The 22,957-nt window shown below is 37.2% G+C and overlaps 1 protein-coding gene and 1 pseudogene across 3 annotated transcripts in view; both read left to right on the forward strand.

The window, feature by feature from the left end:
- A1CF (APOBEC1 complementation factor) overlaps positions 1-14,632 on the forward strand; it is a 78,051-nt gene extending 63,419 nt beyond the window's left edge. For 2 of the 3 annotated variants that reach the window (XM_054572790.1, XM_054572789.1), the window contains exons 9-12: positions 1,732-1,937; positions 5,433-5,569; positions 6,284-6,435; positions 11,198-14,632. In XM_054572790.1, coding sequence (XP_054428765.1) covers positions 1,732-1,937; positions 5,433-5,569; positions 6,284-6,435; positions 11,198-11,349 — 647 coding nt within the window. In that variant the 3' untranslated portion in view covers positions 11,350-14,632. The remainder of the gene's footprint in view (positions 1-1,731; positions 1,938-5,432; positions 5,570-6,283; positions 6,436-11,197) is intronic. The other variant, XM_054572791.1, reaches the window with a different exon arrangement.
- LOC129069984 (heterogeneous nuclear ribonucleoprotein A3-like) lies at positions 6,483-7,703 on the forward strand (annotated as a pseudogene).
- Positions 14,633-22,957: the final 8,325 nt, after the last annotated feature.

A 22,957-nucleotide genomic window follows, 5' to 3' on the forward strand; every position in this document is an offset into this window, starting at 1 on the left:
CTTTGCACACATTTGATCTTTGCATGGACCCACAAAATTTGCACAAACTAAACCTCAGGCCCACAACTGTTCACGTCTCTCTTATGATTGAGGCACCACATTGCAGTCATGTGTAGCTTGTTACAAAACTTCCAGGTGAGAGCAGTATGGCCCAGTAGAAACCAATTACCTCTAATAGCAAAAACATGTCAAGGCACTTGTTTATTTGATAGTTACTCAGTGGCATCATCTTCATATGGAAATCACAAATTACATTAAATATATTCTAACATATGTAAGATGCCCTCATCTACGTGTGCAGGAAATGTGTGTTATGCCTTCTAAATGGTTACACTATTCAGGAAATCAACTTATTTCTCTATAATGTGGGTACCTATAGAGTAAAGCATGAATAGAAGAGAAAAAAACAAAAACTCAATCTGACTGCTAAACCATAAACTTTTCCTTTTGAATCTTATAAAAATTCCAAATGTTCAAGCAGCTTTCTGAGTTGAGTCAGCTCCAGCAATATTGAAAATAATGGAAAGCAATCTTTTTTATTTCTAAGAAATTAGTTGATCTCTGCCTAATGAGATCCTTCAGTGTAGTTGTGCTAGAATGTGGCTAATGTCAACAGAATCCCAGTCCTATCATCTAAATATGACACCCAACTAGGCAATTCAACAACAAACTATGTATTTAAATCTATTCTTGGGTTTAACTTAGAAACAAACAGGCATGTCCAGATTACTGTGGAAACATTTATTTTACTGTGTTTTACTATTTTTCAGGAGAGCTGAATTGACCATCCAAGGAGCTCTAGTCTTCAACAGCCTTAAAGTTCCCTATTCCTAGTACAATCACTTCCCCCAAAATTGTAATGCAAGAGAAGTCATTAGGATTTCCTTCAGGATAATTGGTCTATATGACGATAAATTATGTCATTAAAACATTATGCATTTATAATCAAAATCACATCATTAAACAATTTATATATTAAATATAAGTTGTCAACCAGTTGTAATGTAAGATAAAAACAAACTCTGCTCCAAGGGGGAAAAAAATACCTGTCTGATAACAAGAAAAAAAATCAGTGAATGATATTCATGGATGAAGGGTAATCGTTTAACATTTTTATCTTTATGCCACCAATAGGAAATCAAAGTAGCAATGTGAAAAACAAAAAAATCAAAAGGAATCTATTAATGAAACTCAATGGAAATTTAAGCCTCACATTGACAGAACATAAGGTAGAAAATGGTGAATTTAAAATACTTCCTAAGTGTTGGCTTTCCAACAGATCCTTGGGAATGAAATTATTGCAAAAGCTAGAATTCATTTCTGATTTACTGATCAATGATAAAACGCAAGACTGATTTCAATGCATTTGGTCATTTCATGTTGGGATGTTTCTAAAAAACACCTTCCCAGCATGTATTATTCTACAGAAAAATGTCAACAAAAGGTTAACTGAAGACAGAAACTGCAAAATTTTTCTCTGTTCCAAAGATTTTAAGTTGCTCATGTACTTATCAATAACTTTGATAGTATTACTTTCTTCCACAGATAGTTTAAAAAAAAAAAAAGACATCTCTGAACTCTATGTTGAGTTTCATTACATAGAGTCCTAGAGTTTTCTACCCATCTTCAGGGCAATAATCAATGTGACTTGGGCTAACTTTTCCATTACAGTAAGATTCAGGGTGATTTTCTGGTGGTTTGATTCAGTTTAATGCCTTCTTACATTCCTAGAAATTTACATGAATGTACCTGTAGGGGCTGCGGGAGTGAGAGGACTGGGCGGCCGTGGCTATTTGGCATACACAGGCCTGGGTCGTGGATATCAGGTCAAAGGAGACAAGAAAGAAGACAAACTCTATGATCTTTTACCTGGGATGGAACTCACCCCCATGAATCCTGTTACCTTAAAACCCCAAGGAATTAAACTTGCTCCCCAGGTAGGTGATGTTTTTCCAGAGATAGTTTCTTTAAGTTGAGCCAAAGTTCACTGTTCACCTTTAATCAAAAGATTTGACTTGATCCCTACTTTGGTTATGGTGTTGTTTTGTTTTGTCTTGTTTTTTCTTTTACATAGATAAAGTGACCAATCACCGTAATGTGCTGTCAGAGAATGCTGAGTGCTGAGGGCCATTGTTCCATTATAGACTGTCTTTTTTTTTTTTTAACTATAAAGTATGGTACCTTAAATAATCTTACACTGAAATGCAAAGGTCCTGAGAGCTATTGAGAATTATCAACCAATACCTTAAATAAGATAATATGAAGCAAAGACCTTAGTTCAAAATAAATGCCAGTTGTGTGTGAGCCAGGTAAGTTAGCAAGTGAAGGATACTTGTGACAGTGAATGAATAGACCATTTAGAACACCTTTTCTTGGAAACGTGTTTAAGAGAAAATATCATGCTATCTATGATGACATTATTACTCATATTAACTATAAGGTTCCATCAGTCATATCAAATTAAGTTTTCTACTGTGATTACATTTGCGCAGCAGCATTATGGTGAGTTTTTATTGCTTTCATTTCACGGTTCCAATTTTCCAGGTTCCTGCATGAGGCTGTGTTTTTTCTTCGTGGGAAAATTAAAAGTGATAAAAGTTGTTTTAGTATGAGAACTGAAAAACAAACATGGTTAAAAATAACACAAAACTCGTTCCGTGTTAACCCTTAGACTCTTTCCTGTGCAGTACCTGCTGATCTATCTGCAGAGACACTTATGCTAAATAACCAATCCAGTTGTAAAGAGTTACAGTTTGTAAGTTCTAAAGGAAGTTTTCCTACTCTTACCCCAAAGGCATAAACCCAAAATTTATGGAAGTAGCCCATGATGGCAATCAAATAAAAACTTCATTTTCTAAAAGCTCATTTTGAATGTTTTGTGTGTAGAATTACTAGCTTTCTTACACACACAATTAGTACATCTAAGGTTTCTGTTAACTCTATCCAGACAATTCAAAAAAAAATGCCTATCAAAATGGTAAACAACAATCATTTGTTTGTTCAAAACCATTTATTAGGTATCCTTTATGTGCCAAGTATTTTACTAGGTTGTGGGGACAGAAAATTGAATATAATACAATCATTGCGATTAAAAATTATATGGCACAAAAAATAATCCAATTAAAAAATGGCAAAAGACCTGAACAGACATTTTTCCAAAGGACATATATAAATGGTTAACAGGCTTTAAAAATAAAGAAATCCTGCCATTTGCAACATGGGTAGACCTTGAGTATGCTAAGTGAGACAGAGGAAGAAAATACTGTATGATCTCATTTATACATGGAATCATAAAAAATAAAATATCCAAACCCAAAAAAAAAAGAGCAAATTTGTGGTTACCAGAGGTAGATGGATGGTGGGGATGGAGGAATTGGAGGAAAGTGGTCAAAAGATACAAACTTTTCATTATATGACAAACAAGTACTAGGGATATGTAATGTACAAAATGATGACTATAATTAATACCACTGTATGATATATATGCAAGTTGTTGAGAGAGTAAATTCTAAGAGTTACCACAAGGAAAATATATTTTTTCTTTTTTCTTCTTTTTCTTGTTACTGTATCTTAATGAGATGATGGATTCTAACTAAACTTATGGTAATCCTTTTATAATACATATAAGCCAAACCATTATGCTGTACAACTGAAACTCCTACAGTATGTATGTCAATTATATCTCAATAAAACTGGGAAAAAAATATATGCAATTCGGTGAGAGGATACTGACAAGTACATAGGTAATTATAATAAAATCTAGCAAGTGCCATGAGTTTGGACTCAGAGCTTGGCTCAGAAAGCACAAAGCTAGTCATCCAATCTCCCTTGGCTTAAAACCAAAAATAAGGAACCTAACAAAAATACTGGAAAAACTAGAAATCTTCTAAGAAAATAAGAAATGATCATCATCATACATTCTGTATAACAGTTCTAAGAGCTGTTATAGCATGAGTAATGACCTCTGCTTTTGATATAAAACCCAGGTTAAAAGTTGGTCAAACTTTTTAAGATATGAATAATCATCCTTATCAACCAATGAAAACTCTTTAATTAATTTGTCCTTGAATTTCTTCAACTATGGCTTAGAAACTGAAGATCACATCACCCCCACCAACCAACATGGATGGAGCCTTAACAGCTCCATAGTGGAGTTGCAAAATTCCAACAAGAAAAGCAGAAGGTCAGGTACTGTCCTGCAGTGTCAGTAGTTACAGATGCTTTCAGTTAGCATGCATTTATTTACCCAAAGGGCGTAAGCAGAATATCTGCCAGTTAAAGCAATTTACTATTGCCCAGGAACTTTAGAGAATATTTTGTAGATGACAAGAGTTGCCACAAAACTGAAAATATTAAGAGAAAAATGTAATAAAGATGACACAAGCAATCTATAAATTTAATCAACTGGAAAATGTTATGCTATTGTAGCTGTGTTGGTGTTAGATTAAATGAGATAAGCTCCCTAGAGTCATCCTGGGACATTGTTCTGTCCCAAAGAGATTTTTCTCTTTGTCAGATGTATGCCCTATTTTGCACACTTTACTGAATCTGCTGACAAATGGGAGCATTAGCTTATGGGCCACCAAAAATGGCTTTATGGCACATAAAGAAAATTTGTGCCTTTAGACATGATTCAGTTTGGAGTAATGATAGGGGAAAAAAACATGCAGAAAGATGCTATAAATCAGATTGTTGTAAAAATAACCAGAAGAGTTTTGCCAAAAGCATTTGCAACTATCAACATCTATTAATGCTCATCAATAAAGACTAACTTGCCTTGGCTGGTGTGGCTCAGTATATTGAGCCCCAGCTTACAAACCAAAGAGTCACTGGTTCAATACTCTGTCAGGTCCCCAGTAGGGGAAGCGTGCAAGAGGCAAGCACACATTGATGTTTCTCTCCTCTTCCTCCTTCTCTTCCCCTCTCTCTAAAAATAAATAAATAAAATCTTTAAAAAAATAAATACTTAACTCATTAAACTTTAAAACTATTTTTTATGAAAATGTGAAGTTAAAGCTATGATAGGTAACATGAAATAAGAACATACTGTATTCTTGGGTTATTTTCTCTAAACCATTATAAACAGAAGGATTGAGGATAATTATGAGTAAATCCAGCCACACAGTGCTGGAATATCAGTTTTTTTAAATCACAAAATTAAACTCTTGGTAAAAGTTACAGCTAATGGACTAAACTATAAGCATATTAAAATAAATGATATGAAGATGGTTTTTATAAATTAATAAACTTAACATTTTAAATGGAGTTCAAATGGAGCTCATCTTAAATTTTAAGGGTCATTAAACCATCTGGCATTTTATATCTTCTTATATTAGCTGAAACTCTAAAGGACAGAGTTTAAAAACCTGAAAGCTGGGCAAATAATGCAAATGTGACATTTGAAAGGGAAATCATTTCTTTTACTCTTGTAGATATTAGAAGAAATCTGTCAGAAAAATAACTGGGGACAGCCAGTATATCAACTGCACTCTGCCATTGGACAAGATCAAAGACAACTATTCTTATACAAAATAACCATTCCTGCGCTGGCCAGTCAGAACCCTGCAATGTGGGTAACTTCTCCAAATTCTTAATCATGTACATTTTAGAGTAAGAGACTCTTATAAATTAAGTGTATTTTATCACTGTCTACATAAGAGAAATATTCAAGTCTACCACCCACTTATTTTTCATTACACGCAAACATTGAGACGTAGAGTGGGGATGGATGTGCCAGCTCTGAGACTGAATCTCAAAGCCCCTGAATTTTGTATACACAATGAAGACCTCATAGTATAATCAGCCAATGGGAAACTGCAGGTTAACATTTAATAGAAATGAAAATTATAGCCCGTTCATTCATCTGTTAGGATTTCTGTTGAACCATATAAAATAGCCATTTTATACAAAATAACATCATGCCCTATCATTTAAATTTTGGACCAGAGATACAACCTCTCTCTTAATGCATATTACCTTCTGAATTTTACCTTGAGTCTAAATTCCTACTTTGATCTGGGAACCATAGTGTTTCACATGTACCTTAGAAAATCCACATAAGGAGTTGCAAGTATCCTCCAGGAATGACATCAGCACCAATGTTCTAGGTCAATTCACAGATAGTTCTACGTGCATATGTATTTAGAAGATTTGAATAGCAAAGAGAATAAAAATAGGCACACAAAATTCTATTATCCTATCATCTTCAAAAGCTAATAACACCTTAGATTTTTACCCATCTTAGTAGCACAAGTTCAAAATGCCTACCCTGACTGCTTTCCAGCCACCCCTTCACACCTCCGAAGCTAAGTGCCTATGTGGATGAAGCAAAGACATACGCAGCCGAGTACACCCTGCAGACCCTGGGCATTCCTACTGATGGAGCTGTTGCTCCGACTGCGGTGGCTACTGCTGCTTCTGCTACTGCTTTTCCAGGTATGAAAATACCGGGCCAGGTTGGAGGAAGCAAGTCCGGTCTCAAAATGGAGGCAAAACCGCCACCAGGTCACCCCCCAGCCTGCCTCTGGCTGTCACCCCCAGGGGGAAGGGGGCCATGATCCCAAGGAACCAGAGCAGTTGAAAAACTTTATTGGTGGTTCGAGCTTTGAAACTACAAATGATAGTTTAAGAGAACATTCTGAGAAAGAGAGCATGCTCATGGATTGCGTGCTGATGAGAGGCCCCCAAACAAAATGTTCCCAGGGCTTTGGTTGTGTGACTTACCCATATGTAGAAGAGATGGATGCAGCAGCGTGCACTTGACCACACAGGGTTGACGGGCGTGGAGTGAAACCAAAGACAGCTGTTTCTAGAGAGGATTCTGTAAAGCCTGGTGCCCATCTAACAGTGAAGGAAACTTTTGTTGATGGTATGAAAGAAGATACAGAAGAATATAATTTGAGAGACTACATTGAAAAGTATGGCACAGTTGAAGCAATAGAAGTCATGGAAGATAGACAGAGTGGGGAAAAAAGAGGATTTGCTTTTGTAACTTTTGATAATCATGATAGAGTTGACAAAATTGTTGTTCGGGAGTACCACACTATTAATGGGCACAACTGTAAAGTGAAAAAGGACACTGCTAAAAAAGAAATGAAATCTGCTGGGTTGCAGAGAGGTCATGGAAGTGGCTCTGGCAACTAAATGGGTCATGGAGGACACTTTGGAGGTGGTGGAGGTAACTTTGGCCATGGTGGAAGCTTCGGTGGAAGGGGAGGCTCTGGCGGTGGTGAGAGCAGAGGTAGTTATGAGGAGGGGATGGTGGGTATGATGGATTTGGAAGTGATGGTGGCAACTGTGGCAGTGGCCCTGGTTATAGCAGTGGAGGAGGCTACGGTGGCGGTGGAGGACCGGGATATGGAGACCACGGCGGTGGGCATAGTGGCGGTGGTAGAGATAGGATGGTTACAATGAAGGGAGAAATGTCAGTGGTAACTATGGTGGTGGAGGGGACGATGATGATTTTGGAAATTATAGTGGACAACAGCGATCAAATTATGGACCCATGAAGGGGAGCAGTTTCGGTGGAAGAAGCTCGGGCAGCCCCTGTGGTGGTGGTAACGGACCTGGTGGTGGAAGCGGCAGAAATGGTAGCAGAAGCTTCTAAAAACTCTGCAGAAAAGGGCTACAGGTCTTAGCAGGAGAGAGAGCGAGGAGTTACTTTGAGACAGGTTGTCCCAAGGGCATGAGAGGAACTGTAAAAATCTGCCACAGAAGGAACGATGATCCATAGTCAGGAAGGCTCCTGCAGCTTCAACAGGAAACCCTTCCTGCTCAGGCTGCCATAGCCACAGTGTGCAAAGAGGGCAGCTCTTGATTCATGCAATGCAGTGTCCATTACATGTACATTCCTGAGGGCTTTTATCTGTTGTCGCTTTTTCAGTTTCTTTTTCTTTTCATTACATCAGCTCTATTGCCCTGTAAACTGTGGTAGTGGTACCGGGAATGAAAATTTAAGGAATTTTTAACTTTTCAATGTTTGTGTAGTTGTTTTTCTACATTTTAGTGCAGAAACTTTAACAAAATGCAGTTTTGGTGTTTCCTTGTGAGTTAACAAGTAAAGAAGATCATTGTTAATAATCACTATTTTGTATGAATTTTTCTAAAGTTAACTGTAAAGAAACACTTGCTGACTTGCAGTTTAAGGGGAATCTATTCTCCTCATTTCCAAACCATGAAATGAATGGATTTGGATTCTGACATGTAAAGAGAATAGATATATGTTTGCATTGTGTGTTTTAGATAAATAGAATTGGGTATTTAAATGAGCATATATGTTACTTTAATACCATTAAGATTTACCTTCAAATGAAAAAAATACAAAATTCCTAAAAAAAAAAAAAAGAAAGAAAAGAAAAGAAAATGTTGGGCCAGAAATGGCACCCCGCAGAGAGTGTTCAGGAAACCCTTCTCAGTACCATGGACTCGTGGAGTTGTTTGTAAGCTCCACCTATGCCATCTGTGGCCAAAAAGAATTTGCCAGATGAGTGAATCATTAAAGTATGAGGCAAGAGAATAGAACTGGGCAGCAGAAGTGGGGTCTGGTCTCAGCTCAGCTTCAACACCTATGTGATATTGAATGAGTCAGTGTCCCTGCAATTGATTTGTTTTGGTTTGGTTTGGTTTTTACTTTCAGTAAGAGAGTTTGAAACTACCTATTAATAGACAATGTATATTTGAGCTCTTACTATGTGCCAGGCACTCACCTAAATCCCCAGCATGCTTTATGTTATCTCAGTAATGCTCATGATGCCACAAGGGATAGGTTCTGTCATAATGGCCATTGTACAGATGAAGAAGACATGTACTGGAAAGATTAAGTCATTTAGCCATGGCCAATCAGCTTTTAAGAAATCCTTGCACTCCCTCCCCAAATCCAATCTTCAAGTTTACTTTTATTGCTTTGATTTTTTTTAAAGAGATGTGTAGAGCACACTTTTCTTAAATTATTTTAAGGCGAAAGCTGTGTGTGTGTGTGTGTGTGTGTGTGTGTGTGTGTGTGAGAGAGAGAGAGAGAAAGAGAGATTCAGTATGTGCAGTATCAGGCTTCATTTTATCTGTTCTATAATTTTGGTGTGGGGCATGTGCTGATTGCTTAAAATAATGTCTAGCTCTAAATCAACAAGTTTTCAGGGTCACATTTAAAAATCTTTTCCCTACTTATTATGTACCTGTAACAAATGCCGATAATTCTAAAAAGAAATGAATTCTCTAGAGAGGACCTCTTGGAAATTTTCCTCACTATTTAATTTGAGTAACTCCATTCCTTTTTTAGTAATAAAAGTTTATTTCTTCTAAAGAAATTTGTCATTCTGACTCATTGCGTTCATATATCCCCATAAGCTCAGATCAGAGAGTTCTGACTCGACCTAGAAATGTGACATCCCAATTGATTGATTAATTCATATAATGATTATATTAAGGTGAGAACTATGGTTCACTCTCATTTTCTTTATTTCTCAAAATTTGTGAATGTATCCTCCACTCTGGCAGGTGAGGATGAAACTAATGCTTCACATGTAAATGTGACCTCAATTCCAGCTTTGTTCTGAAGAAAGAGAAGATGTGTGCAGTGCCCCTGAGGGGTTACCAAGGCAACAGCTGCCAGGCAGAGGAGAAGGGCTCCCCTGGGCTGTCCTGGGGCCCTGTATTTGCATCCCATAAAATAGGGTGTTGACTTGTCTGTCCACTGAGGACACGTCTCAGGACTTCTCAGTTCTTGCCGAAAGTTAGACCCCTGTCTTGCAGAAAGCTGTACCCCGAAGACCCCTAACGAATGCACTATAAAAATAAATGACCCACTGTCAGGAGAATTTTAAAGTTTGCTTTCACATTGGAAAGGATTTGCTTTTTCCCAAGAATGTTGTATCTTGCCCTCACTTCTATTTGCTCCTACAAAAAGTAAAAAAAAATAGGGCATGACAGTTGTCTTGGGAATGCCTAAGAATTTAAGAACCTCTCATAATTTGACTGTGGAATCAAGCAAAGAATAATAAGCTTCAAGGAAGAATATTTTTGAAACACAAATGCTCTTGCACCTAAGAAATTAGCCAAATTGTAAAAGAAAATTCAAAATCCCTAAAGATAAGATCTATGCTACGCACACATTACTTACTCATGTACTTACTTTAGATATACTGTTTCCAAAATCGTGAAAGTAATTGTTAACACATTTCTCATATCCTTGGGAAGTGTACCAAACTCCACTAGTGCATTACTCAGCATTAACTTCCCCAAGTGCATGAGCCAAGGAGTGGATTCAATTTTTTAAAAAACAGTCCAGCCAGCTTCCTGCCACCACCTCCTGAGAAGCCACCAGAAAGAAATCAATGTGTCTGGGGTTGGGCAGACTTCCACAGCACGTAAACCAAATGGGTTTGTGTGTGTGTGTGTGTGTGTTTTAATCAGATTCCTGTTCATTGCTCAAGTATACTTTTCCCTTTTTGTTGTCATCTTTCACAATGCTTGGAACACCTCAGCAGTACCCAGGTTTCAGTCTAAAATGACCAGGTAATATTGCTTTTAGATAAGGTCTGATATGCTCTCTTCTTCAAAAGGGAATATTAATCAACTAAACATAATACTAAGGTAAGAGCACATGATGATTCCTTATCAGTCACATCCCTTGGTGCCCTGAGGTTGAGGACTAGCATCCAAACACACCAATGATGGATGTTATTTGCCCTTCAAGGTTAGGTCTAAACGTGGTCAGCCTAGGTGTTTGCTTTCATGGTGCTTTACTGTAAAAACATGCTAAAACTTTAAATATTTCTTCTACTGGTCTGCCCAGTCCCTACACGTACTTCTTGGGTAAAGGCAATGCCTTTTAACATTTCATTCAGGCGGGGGCGGGGATGCAGCAAAAGCAGACCCGCAGAGCCCCGCGCCCCATCCCCCGCCCCTGCCTCTTGTAGGAGTTCTGAGAACCTCTGAAAAAGCTCTGAACCCCATGCGTGAATCAACTCAGCACCCTGTTCAGTTTCTATGTCTTGGAATCTTTTCCCAGTGTTTCTAATTCTCTAAGAGTGAGGTGCTCAGCCTCCCAGGCAGGAGCTCGGCCCCCTAATGAATGAGTACCCTGAGAGCCCCCTTGAAAATGGACAGATGAGAATAGGTACCTGTTCCAAAAAGAAGACAAGAAGTCAAAAGGAAGCGAGTTGGAATCCCTTTCATGAAGTTTTCTCTGCCTCCCCTCCAGGATATGCTGTCCCTAACGCTGCCGCACCTGTGTCCGCAGCCCAGCTCAAGCAAGCCGTGACCCTCGGACAAGACTTAGCGGCGTACACAGCCTACGAGGTCTACCCTACTTTCGCAGTGACTGCCCGAGGGGATGGATATGGAGCCTTCTGAAGATATCTCTTTTTTTTAATTTTAAAAATAAGACACAAAACTCTATGTAGAAAAAATAAACCTCTAACTCAGTCCCCTAATGACCACACGTTATACTTTTCCTCACGTGATGCCTTTCCTGAGACTGTGTGGCTTATACTAACTGTAGAATCGTGATAGGAGAACAGTACTCCTAGTGCAATCAAATGTTAAGGAGCCTTTTCTCTAACAGAAAAGAGCCACTGCCCCCAAAAGTTGTTCTTCCAAGGTTCCTGAGTGTCTCTGGAGTATGTTTGCACGCCCTGACAGAGCGGAGGAAGACCTTTTAGCCTGCAGGAGTTCAAGGGCAGTCAGTAACAACAAAGAGAGTCAACTCGAGAATGTTAACTCTGCTTGCAGCCTGCTTTGTGATACCCAAAGCACAAAAGGCAGAGGAAGGTGAAAGGGTGCTTTTCAAAACATGTTCCCCATTACCCACTACGTGGGGCATGTTCACAGGCTAGAGCTTGGGAGAGATTGTCTGAGGTTTGATGAAGTCAGCATTACTGTAGTCTAAAAATTCCATCCAGCTATTTTGTCATAGGTCAGGATCTTCCTGTTCCCTGCAGTCCCAGGGGACTTCCTGGAAATTGATGTGGTGTCTTGCAGACATGATTAAAGCAATCTAGGCCTATTGTTTATTAAACTCACTAGCCCACCTCTTTTTTCCCAGATGTCCTGCCCTCCCCAAGGATCCCCACAACACGACCATTCCGACTTGAAATGATGTTTTCCATTTTAAGCATTTGACATATCCATATACATTTATTTTTATTTCAGTCTCATTTTGCTCTTCTCTAATATCTTTAAAAAAGTAAATGACATCTATAGACTATCACCTATGATACTTTTGGCTATTCGGCAAATTGGCTGACATGCTATTTCAAACAAAGAGAGAAGTGAAGATTTACTCTCACTTCTTCGATCTTTTTGCCATGCCCAGACCACCATCCAGCATTCAGAGAAAGTCATATTAACTTGGTTCAGACTTGGACTGTTTAACCTGCTTATATAAAATCTGCCAAGAAACCCTCTACCCTCTTTTTGTTTTACTTCCAATAAGGATCAGACAGCTTTGCCATACCTGAGTGCTTTGGTCTTAGAGACATCACAGGAAATCCTTCCACCATTGCTGCTGATTAGAAGCTGATCCTTCAGACACTCAGCAAGGGTGGCATTTAGCAAAGCCCCCGGAGCTGGGGTCCTCTCCTCCAGGAACATCCGATAGGGGTAAGGGTGCTACAAAAACTGGAGTGGAGGGGAGTAGAGGACACTGCTCACCATACTTGTACATGACAGCTTTTTGTTCAAAACAGAAATAATCGAATTGCAACAGCCAAATATCTATTACTACTTCTCAAGTCTCATTAGTGGTTTACGACATAACAGTGCTACAATTTCCATTTTAAAAAACCCCTTGGTCCTTGTAAAATTCTACTGGACTCAAGGGACAACTTAAATAGAAAGGCATTAAAAAACTGTCAACTCTTCAATGTAATTCCATGAACCAAAATCAAGCCAGATTCCAATCAAAAGCAGACAAATTCCAATCACAAAAGTCCTTGTCACCTTTCAGTTCTATGAGCTCCAATCAGATGTGAAAGGCCTCAATGCTAGAGTTGAAACTCTGACAGGCCTTGTGTGTTTAGCTCCACATTTTCCTTCCCAGATTCCTGAGGACAGTGTTTCCCAAACTTGCCCGCACATTAGAAACACCTGGAGAGCTGGCACTCCCAAGGTCACGCCTCATACCAATTACATTGGGGTGTCTTGGGGTCAGTATTGGGGGCATATTTTTTAAAGACCCTTAGGTGATTTCAATGTGCAGCTAAGGTTGGGAAATGCTATATTCTTCATATTTTCACTCTGGCCCTTAATTTTTTTTCTTTCTATTTGACTTCTTTAAAATAGAATGAAAAAAAAATTGTCTAAGTTAAAACAAATAGCCAAATCAAATTCTTACACATACTCATCTTATCAAGGTGTGAAGTTGAATATAAACCATATTGGCTACAAACTAACTCTTGAGCCAAACTAATTCTAAAAATAAGAAAGTGAAAAATTCCTCCTTAAGCAATTCATAGGTCCAAATTTATACTTCCCCACAGACCAGCTTTTACTCAGCAAGAATAATTATATTAGGGGGCCCATGAATTCCTACTCAGTCCCTAAAAAAAATTCCAAATTCCAAGAGCATAAGTTTTAATGCTCTTTAAAATCTTTAAAAGTAAATGGAAAAGGCAGTCTGTATGTCTAACAAGTGCAAAATGGAAGGTTACACCCCAGTGAAGATTCAATTTAATTGAAATGAACAATTAGTAAATATACGAATCTCTTCATTCTAAAAATCATTATTCCAGATTAAATCATAATCACTTCTTGAAAATATTGAGAGTAAAAACTTAAGCATACAATAATACAAAAGTATCAAGAAAATGGCCATTGGAACACCATCTCATTACTTGCTTCAGGAGGAACACAAGTATTTATTACATTTGCATCCTGAGGACTGATTTTATTCAAGTGAGTAGATGTGGTTTTACTTTTTGTTGAAATGTTACTTCACTCTAGTAAAATTTAGAGCATATTTCAAATTCTATTAGAGCATATTAATAGAAAGTGTCAAAGTGTCTCACATGTCATGTGTTTGCATTACGCTGCCCTAGGTAACCAATGTAGAACAAGTCCTCCTATGAGTTTGAAACTTTAAAAAAATGGGATTTTGAAAATCAACTGTAGAACCATATTTTACTTTGCATGATGACTATATATTTTTGGACTTCAGAAATTTGTACTTATTTAGTACCTATCATAGCTTGTGTATCATGCCAAATGTATGTGTGCTATATATTTTGTTTAGTTATTTCTTACATTCTTGCTTCCTAGAAAAAATTCATCACAGAAAAAAGTTAAAATGAGTCAGCCAACCAAGCAATAATAACAAAATATTTAACTAATAACTTAAAAACAGCTAGTAAATTAGCATTGGATTTCTAAATTTTGGTACTTAACAGCTTACCGAGGATTAAAATCAGCCGATGCTACTTAGGAGGAAATGGAACAACAGCAGTGAGAGCAGATATCTATTTTCCTACCTGTAAAAATGCTGCCTCTTCCCGAATTGTTGTACTTACCCACCACCCCATTAGTATAACTTGAAGACCACCTTTAACTGCAACAAAATGTAATTCTCCTGGATGACTAGGTTTGCCCTCCCACCCCTCCCCAAACCTGGCATCATGCCAAACCACACTGTTTGGGCGACAGCACCAAACTACTTCTAGCAGCACGACAATGCTGCTAGAAAGCTACCTCATGATAAGAAAACATGGAATTCAAAAATATTTAACAAAAGAGGGCTTACTTCCAAATCATGGTTCCTTAATTTTCTAATAATGGATGGAGATTAATTATAGTTATGTATTGATCATTGCTGTGCAGGAAATTAGTGTTAATTTGACTTCAATTTTTTTAAAAAAAATATATTCTTTCAATTATGTAGATTAGCTTTTTATAAATATTGTTTCAATATAATTTTCAATTTATGTACATTTCAATTTTATTTTCAAATGACTGTTTTATTCTTCTGTCTTGGACCACTGGGTCACAATTTAAATCCATGGGGACAGGAACATTCTTCAGGGTGCCTTTTGCAGCATAAGGGTCAATAAAGAAAGCTAGTATTTTGAACTGCATTTACATTCAAAGCTACAAAGCTGGGAAAAGTTTATTACTGTTGTGCAACTCCAGTCCCATCCAAGATTTTCCAGCAGTAACTTACAACTAAAAGTGAAAATATATCCCAGTATTCACATAAGGTCATGGTCATGTATCCCCTCCTTGGACTCTTGTAAAAGTTCCCCATAGGTGAAAACGTACCTGCAACGAAACCCAGAGACTTGGTAATTTTTATATTTTGTAGATACATTTATTAAAGACAAACCTAAGTTTCAAATATGATACCATAAGTGAACTTTGTGGTAAATACTTTTAAAAGAAAATATTACAACAGGGGGACAACTGTAACTGAACAACAATAAAAAAAGAAAACATTAAGATCATAATTTAGGAATTTTAACATACTTATTAGAAGACATAGAGAAATTTTAGACCACAAGCATTGCTATTTGACATGCAACAGTTAACTATTGGGCTTTATTATACTGATGGTCCAATTTCATATTGAAATTTTACTTTACGCTAGTGACATCTTGAAAATGCTCTGAGTATTATGAGAACATGTCCATAGAAAATATAATGCACCCACCAGGTTATAACTTTGCATTTATCAATGTTAGAACAAAGAACAGCAAGTCCTACTATAATGAATATAACTATTAGGAATAGGATATTTTTCTGAACCTATAGCCCATCTGTTTACTTATAGAGTAAAACATTTTTATATGTATTATTCAATAAAAAATATTATTATATGTATTACTCAAAAAATATTCTACTGCTCCCAAAATGTCCCGCTTTTTTTATTGCATATTTTCCATTGCCATTTAGTCCCTTATACTCCTCCTCTGTGACCGCCACCCTGTTGTTCATGTCCATGAGTCCTTTTTCCTTTTTGCTTAATCCCTCCACCCCCTAACCTTACCCCCTCCACCTTAGCTGCCTTTACAGTCAATTAATATTTGACAGAGGAAGCAAGCACATACAATGGGCTAAAGATAGTTTATTCAATAAATGGTGTTGGGAAAATTGGACAGATATATGCAGAAATATGAAAATAAACCACCTTCTTACAGCACACATGAGAATAAATTCAAAATGGATTAAAGACAAGTCTTAGGCCCCCAAACCATAAAAATCCTAGAAGAAAACATAGGCAGCAAATTCTTGGACATTGCTCATAGAAATGTCCCACATTTTAAAAGCTAGCTTTTCCATACAATATTTATATGGAATACATAGGTTAAATAAGGACAGCATAGACTCATTTATGAGAGACTCATTTATGAGGGAAACTTCATACATTCCCAGTACTCAGTTTTGCAGGAAAGATAGAAGAAACCCTTATACTTTAGCTATTTCTAATCAATCTAGAAGTGAAAAGTAATTTGGAAACGAGAGCCCTCATTCATTCAAAAGTGCCTGGAATAAAATATAGAATGCTCTGCACCTACCTCTTCCTGGCAAACTTTTCTCTTTTGCACTTCACATATATTATTTTGTTTAAGGGGAGGGGAGATACCAAGAAGTAGCACTTAAAAGAAAGTAAGGTGCTCACAGGAACTTCTTCGAAGCTGAAGAATGTCAACACCCCCACCCCCAGGGTTTAGCGACATCGCTCTGGTGTGCCAATACAGCTGGCTGGCGCGCCAGGACAGTGCTGGCTCACTTCTGTTGTCCTATTTTAAAAATAATTACAATAGCTCCCCTTACTATCAAATATGTCCCAATTTAGACAAGAAATCATACAGTGACCCCTTCTTTATGACCCTTCTTTTTTTTTTTAATTTGTTATAGCAGAATTGGCTTTATTCTCCCCAGAGCAGATAGAGCTTCAACTAAAGGGCCCAGCTACTTCTTTCAGGCCAGAGCAGGAGCATAATGAACGGAAAGAAACGTCATCTTCGCCCCCATGGTTACCCTCATCCACTCCCCCGTCTAGCTGCACCTTGATCCTGCCTTTTGCTGGTACAACTTCCCCTCCCACTGCCCCTGGGCTGAGGGTCCTGAGTTCTGCCTTCAGTGACAGAGCTAGCAGCCACTAAGCCAGGTTAGGCAGGAGACAAGAAGAAAGACAGCTCTCCGGGAAATGGCCTTGCCCTCTTAAGATCTATGGGGCATCAGTAAGTTCATAAAGCACTTGCTGATGCCCTTCTTCCTTGAGCCAAGCCTCCTATACCCCAAACCAGAAAGCCTTGCCTGTGAAAACCTTCACATGAGAAAGAAATATAAAAGATTATGCAAAAACAAAAAGAAGAAAAAATTTAAAGATCCAGAGGAGCTTTGAAACCTGGATTTGTCATTTTCACATACTGATATTATGTGGATGAGCAGGTGCCCATGCTTTTTATTTACTTGAAAACATTTTGGTCATTAACTATTTCTGGTTTCTAAATATACTTGTGTTTAGAAAATTCAAAAATCCACTTCACAAGCTTTATCTATATCTATATGTTTGGCAATAAATGATTTGCAGTGAAGTATACACACTTTTTTCAAATGTTAATTTTATATTGAAACTTGACATTTGCTACTATAATTCTTAAGAGATCTTTGGGCTCACAGGCTGCAGATAAGTCTATTTAAATCAGTCCATCATTATGACTGGTTTAAATATTTATTGTAATTATTAGTATTTTTATTGTTGTTCCTTTATGAATTCTTTTCTGCTTTTTTGACTGCAAGATAGCCAGATAGTCTTATCCCTTAACTTTTAATGAAAAGCAAATGGTCAGCAAAATGCCTTTCTAGTTTCTAGATGTTAATTTATTGTTTGTTTTCCTCTTTGTTATTATTGTCTTTATTTATGTAAAGTTAGCTGAGCTACAAAAAGAAAGGGACAAAAACAGTATTAAAGAATGTGCATAAAGCACTTATTTTTGTACTTTGAGTACAATTTTTTATAGGTAGGTGGGCTCTGCGTGCTATCTACAAAATTACAAGATCCGTTCACTGGGAAAATAATAATTAGTTTGGAAGATATAAACATAATGGGTACCATGGAATCATAAATCACATGAGATGGGAAATAATGCACTATTGTAATGACCAGTGTAATTCCAGGATGGCAAAATGATTTTAACTGAATTTTTAAGTACCATTATAAAGTTTTAAAAACTGACAACGTGAGTTACTGACTTATTTTTTCTTTCCGAAAAACTATGATTTTACTCTTTTTTGAATAAACACTACATATTAATGACCCATTATCGTGATGTCCTTTTGGTGATTTCTTTACATTTGCATCTTTTATAGAAGTCCACTCTGGTGTACCATCTGAGAGGAAAATGTAATGATAATTAACTGCCCTTTTTTTGTAATCAATAAAGAAAACAAGAGAAACACTCAGAAACCAAAAATAATGAGAAAACATGACTCCAGAAAGGTAGGTGGGCTCTGAAGTGAACACGTGCTCTGAGGGGTGGCAGGTAGGGGACATCGGTTGACCCCTGATGGAGGTTAGCAAACTATCCCTTAAGCACCAAATTCAGCCACACGTGTCCTGTTGGCCCTTGAGTGAAGGATGGCTGTTATATTTTTGAAGGACTGAGCTAAGATTATTTTACATTTTTAAAAGTTATAAAAAAAATAAAAGGAAGAATTTGTGACAAAGACCATAGATGTCCCAAAAGCCTAAACATTTGCCATCTGAGTCTTTACCAAAAGTTTCCCAACCTTGCACTAAGCCAACACCACATATTTTGACTTCTGTTACAGGAAGCACCGCACTGCTAAGTGCCAGATTCTGAATTAGCTAGGATTAGATTTAGCTGCCAGTGACAGTACCCAAAATAGCAGTGGTTTAAATAAGATACCATTGTCAGGAAATGAGTGGGTCAAAAAACTGTGGTGCATTTACGCAATGAAATACTATGCAGCAGAAAGAAGGAAACCCTACCCTTCTCGACAGCATGAACGGAACTGGAGAGCATCATGCTAAGTGAAATAAGCCAGTCAGCAAAAGACAAATACCATGTGACCTCACCTATAAGTGTAACCTAATCAACAAAGCAAACAAGCAAGCAAAATAGAACCAGAGACATGAAATAAAGAACAAACTGACAGTAACCAGAGGGGAGAGGGGAGAGGGAAAATGGGGTGAGAAGGGGAAGGGTCATCAAGGAACATGTACAAAGGACCCATGGACAAAGACAACAGGTGGGGGGAGGATTGAATGTGGCAGGTGAGGGTGGGTAGGGCAGAGGGAGAGTAATGGGAAGGGGAATGGGGACAACTATAATTGAATAACAATAAAAAATTAAAAAAGATAGCATTGTATTGTCCCTTACCCAAAAGTCCCAAAAGGCAGAACAGTGCCAATACTGTGCTTCACAGTGTCAATGTACAGGGCTGTCTCCTTGTCACTTTACTAGCATGATCTCAATCATAAAGTAAGATGATGGCATTTACATTCCAAAGTGAAGGATAGAGGAAGGACAAAGAAGAAAACCAAAAAAACCAACTAACTTTCCACAAAGGAGATTTCTTGGAAGCTGCCTTACAACACTAGGTTTTATATCCCAATGATCAGAGCTTAGATATACACCTAGATGCAAGAAAGAATGGGAAATGTAGTCTTTATGTGGGCAACCCTAAAAAATTATTTTACTACGAAAGAAGGGAAGGATGACTGTTGAGGAAAACCAGCAAACTGGCACAAATGCCTGCATTGCTGGAAAGATGTGAGGGTTAAATGAAGCAAAGCACGTGAGCTCATCTGGCACTGCGCTTGACCCATGGAGATGCCTATGAATCTTGCTTCCCCTTTACCAATTAAAAGGAAACTGTCGATCTACCGTAGAATTTCTGGAAGTACTGTCACCCATTGAAAGTATTGGGGTGGTAGCCTCTGCTCCACTCATCCCACTTCCTGGTATTCATACCATTGTATTGTAAAATCCCCTCTCCTTGAGTGCAGGCTGGACCTCGTGGCTCACTTCTAATGAATAAAATATGGGATATCACATCTGAGATTAAGTTATAAGAGGTTATTATTTCCATCCTGTTGGGTCTTCTCGCTTGCTCACTCTGATGAAGCCAGCTGCCAGGCTGTGAGCTGTGCTATGGAAAGAGCCATATGGCAAGGAACTGAAGGCAGCTGCCAGCCAACAGCGTGTGAAGGCCTGAGTCCTGCCAACAATGCATGGTTGGGCTTGGAGGCAGAATCCTCCTCAGTAGAGCCTTAACAGACTGCAGCCTGGGCTAACACATGATCGCAGATTACGGGAGATTCCACAGCGGAAGACCCAGCGAAGTTGTGCCTGGATTCCTGCCCCACTGAGACTATGAGACAATAAGTGTTATTTTCATTTGCTGTGTTTCAGGATAATTTGTCATGAAACAATAGATAACTAATAGAACAGTGAAAAGTTATAAAGTTACAGTGAATGCAAATGTGCTTATCATCTCAAAGGTACTGAAGCTGTATGCAAAATCAGAAAAACCAAGTCCAGTTTTTGAGTTTATAAATAACTTGCTGTTGTCCGTATTCAAGATCACATGTCCAATACTAGGGAGGATAAAAACTAAGGAAGTTAAATATCCGTATGGAAATTGCTCAAAAATGCTGATTGAATGGAAAGAAGAAAGGAAGAGAGGGACAGATGAAGGGATGGAGTGAAAGATGAAGAGAAGCAAGAAGAGAGTGAGAAAAGTCAGAGTAGAAAAGGGAAAAAAGGAGGGAACAGAAGGGAAGATATTAACTCAGCTTCTATTCTCACTGTATTTCCCCCTTTTTCAGCAGGTCCATCTCTCGATCATTCTTCAGTAAATGTATCTGGCGAAACGTCAAAAAGAGATTTAATGCAAGCCTTTCTGGCTGTGGTTTTCCAAAAGCTTTAGTAACTTAAAGAATTTATAGAGGCCCTGGCCAGGTAACACAGTTGGTTAGAGCATCATCCCAATACACCAAGGTTGCAGGTTTCATCCCCAATCAGGGCATATACAAGAATCAACCAATGAATGCATAAACAGGTGGAACAACAAATCTATGTTTCTGTTTCTCTCTCCCTCTCTCTCTCCCTCCCCCCTCCCTTTCTTCCTCCTTCTCTCTCTAAAAAACTCAATAAATAAATTTTTTTTAATTTATAAGATTTTTGGAGGAAATGAAAGAGTAGGAGGAAGTGACCCACTAGAATAGAACTACATGAGAACACAGGAAGCAAAAACCTTTTTAGCCAGAGGAACTAGAGAAATAAGCCCCTGTAGCCAGAATGTAAAAGAAATCCCAGAAAGAAGAGAACTGGGGAGGGGAAATTCCTAAATCTGTATAATAATGGACATAAATTTCAGGATCATACCAGGCTACATAAAAAGTCAAAGAAGCATGACAGAATTATTGCCAGTAAGATGAAAGTCTATTTCATAATGATAAAGAAATTAACTCTAAGAAGACATAACAATTCTAAATGTTTATGTGCCCAATCACAGAACTTCAACATACATGAATGAAGTACAAATTAATGATATGGAAAGGGAAACTAGAGAAGTACATAATTATGGTTGGAGAGTGAAATATCACTCAATAATTTATAGAACAAATAGATAGAAAATCAATGAAATTATGAAAGATTTGAAAAATGCTGTCAATATGACTAAATAAACATCTATAGACTACACCAACCAACCACAGCAGAATATATATTCTTTTCAAGTGAAAATATGATATTTACCAATAGGGACCACATTCTATCCCATTAAACAAATCTCAATAAATATTTTTAAAAAATAAAGTCATACAGAGCATATTCTCTGACAAAAGTGGTATCAAATTGAAAATCAAGAACAGAAAGATTGATATGAAATAATATGCTTCCCAAAATAATGAGTCAAAGAAAATTAGGACATATTTTTAAGGAAAACTCAACATAAAATATATAGGATACTACAAAAAAATACCTAGAAGGAAATTTACAGTGCTAAAAAAAATATTAAAAACAAGGTATCAAATTATTTTTTTTAAATATGGAAGAAAGGCAAACTAAAACATGCAGAAAAAAAGATGAGAATAAAAATAAAATGAAAAACAGGGAAACAATAAAGAAAATCAGTGAAAACAAAAGTTAGTTTTTTGATAAGATCAATAATATCAGGAAGTCTCTAGACAACTGACTAGAAAAAAAAGGAGAAAAGCCAAAAAACTATTATACACAGATTCTATAGATATTAAAAATATAAGAGAATATTATAAATTTATTAAAATAATTTTAGCAGTTTAGATTAAATGAGTAAATTCCTTGAAAGACACAAACCACCAAAGCTTAAGAAGAAATGAATAACTTGAACAGTCAATAGCTATTAAAGAAATTGAAGGTGCAGATAAAATCTTCCTCGCAAAGAAAACTCTATATATAGATGGTTTCACTCATGAATTCTACCAAACATTTAAAGAAGTAACACAAATTCTAAATAAGCATTTACAGAACATTGAAAAGGAGCAATATTTTCCTGCCTATTATATGAGGCCAGATTTACGCCAATGTCAAAATCAGACAAAAAATCTTAAAAAAAAAAAAAGAATGACCATAACAATTCTCAGCCCACTAGGAACTAAAGGGAATTTCTCACAAAGATAACAGGCTTCTACAAAAAACCTACAGCTAATATTATGCTAAAGGTGAAAAACTCTAGTCTTTCCTCCTGAGATCAGGAACAAGACCAAGATGTCCAAGTCTACCACATCTTTTGAGTAGTGAGTATATATATAAATGTATATAGATTCTTGCCAGTGCAACAAAACAAGAAAAAGACATAAAAAGAATCCAGATTTAACAAGAAATAACATCACCTTTATTCAAAGGACTCTACAAAAAAGACTGCAAGAACTAGTAAGTGAGTTTAGCAGGGTTGCAGACTATAAGATCAATATTCAAAAATAAATTCTATTTCTATATAGCAACTACAAATAATCCAA

The sequence above is a fragment of the Pteronotus mesoamericanus genome, unplaced genomic scaffold (genome assembly GCF_021234165.1).
Source record: "Pteronotus mesoamericanus isolate MK-2021 breed Mesoamerican mustached bat unplaced genomic scaffold, CSHL_Meso_final contig_24, whole genome shotgun sequence".
Lineage (NCBI taxonomy): Eukaryota > Metazoa > Chordata > Mammalia > Chiroptera > Mormoopidae > Pteronotus > Pteronotus mesoamericanus.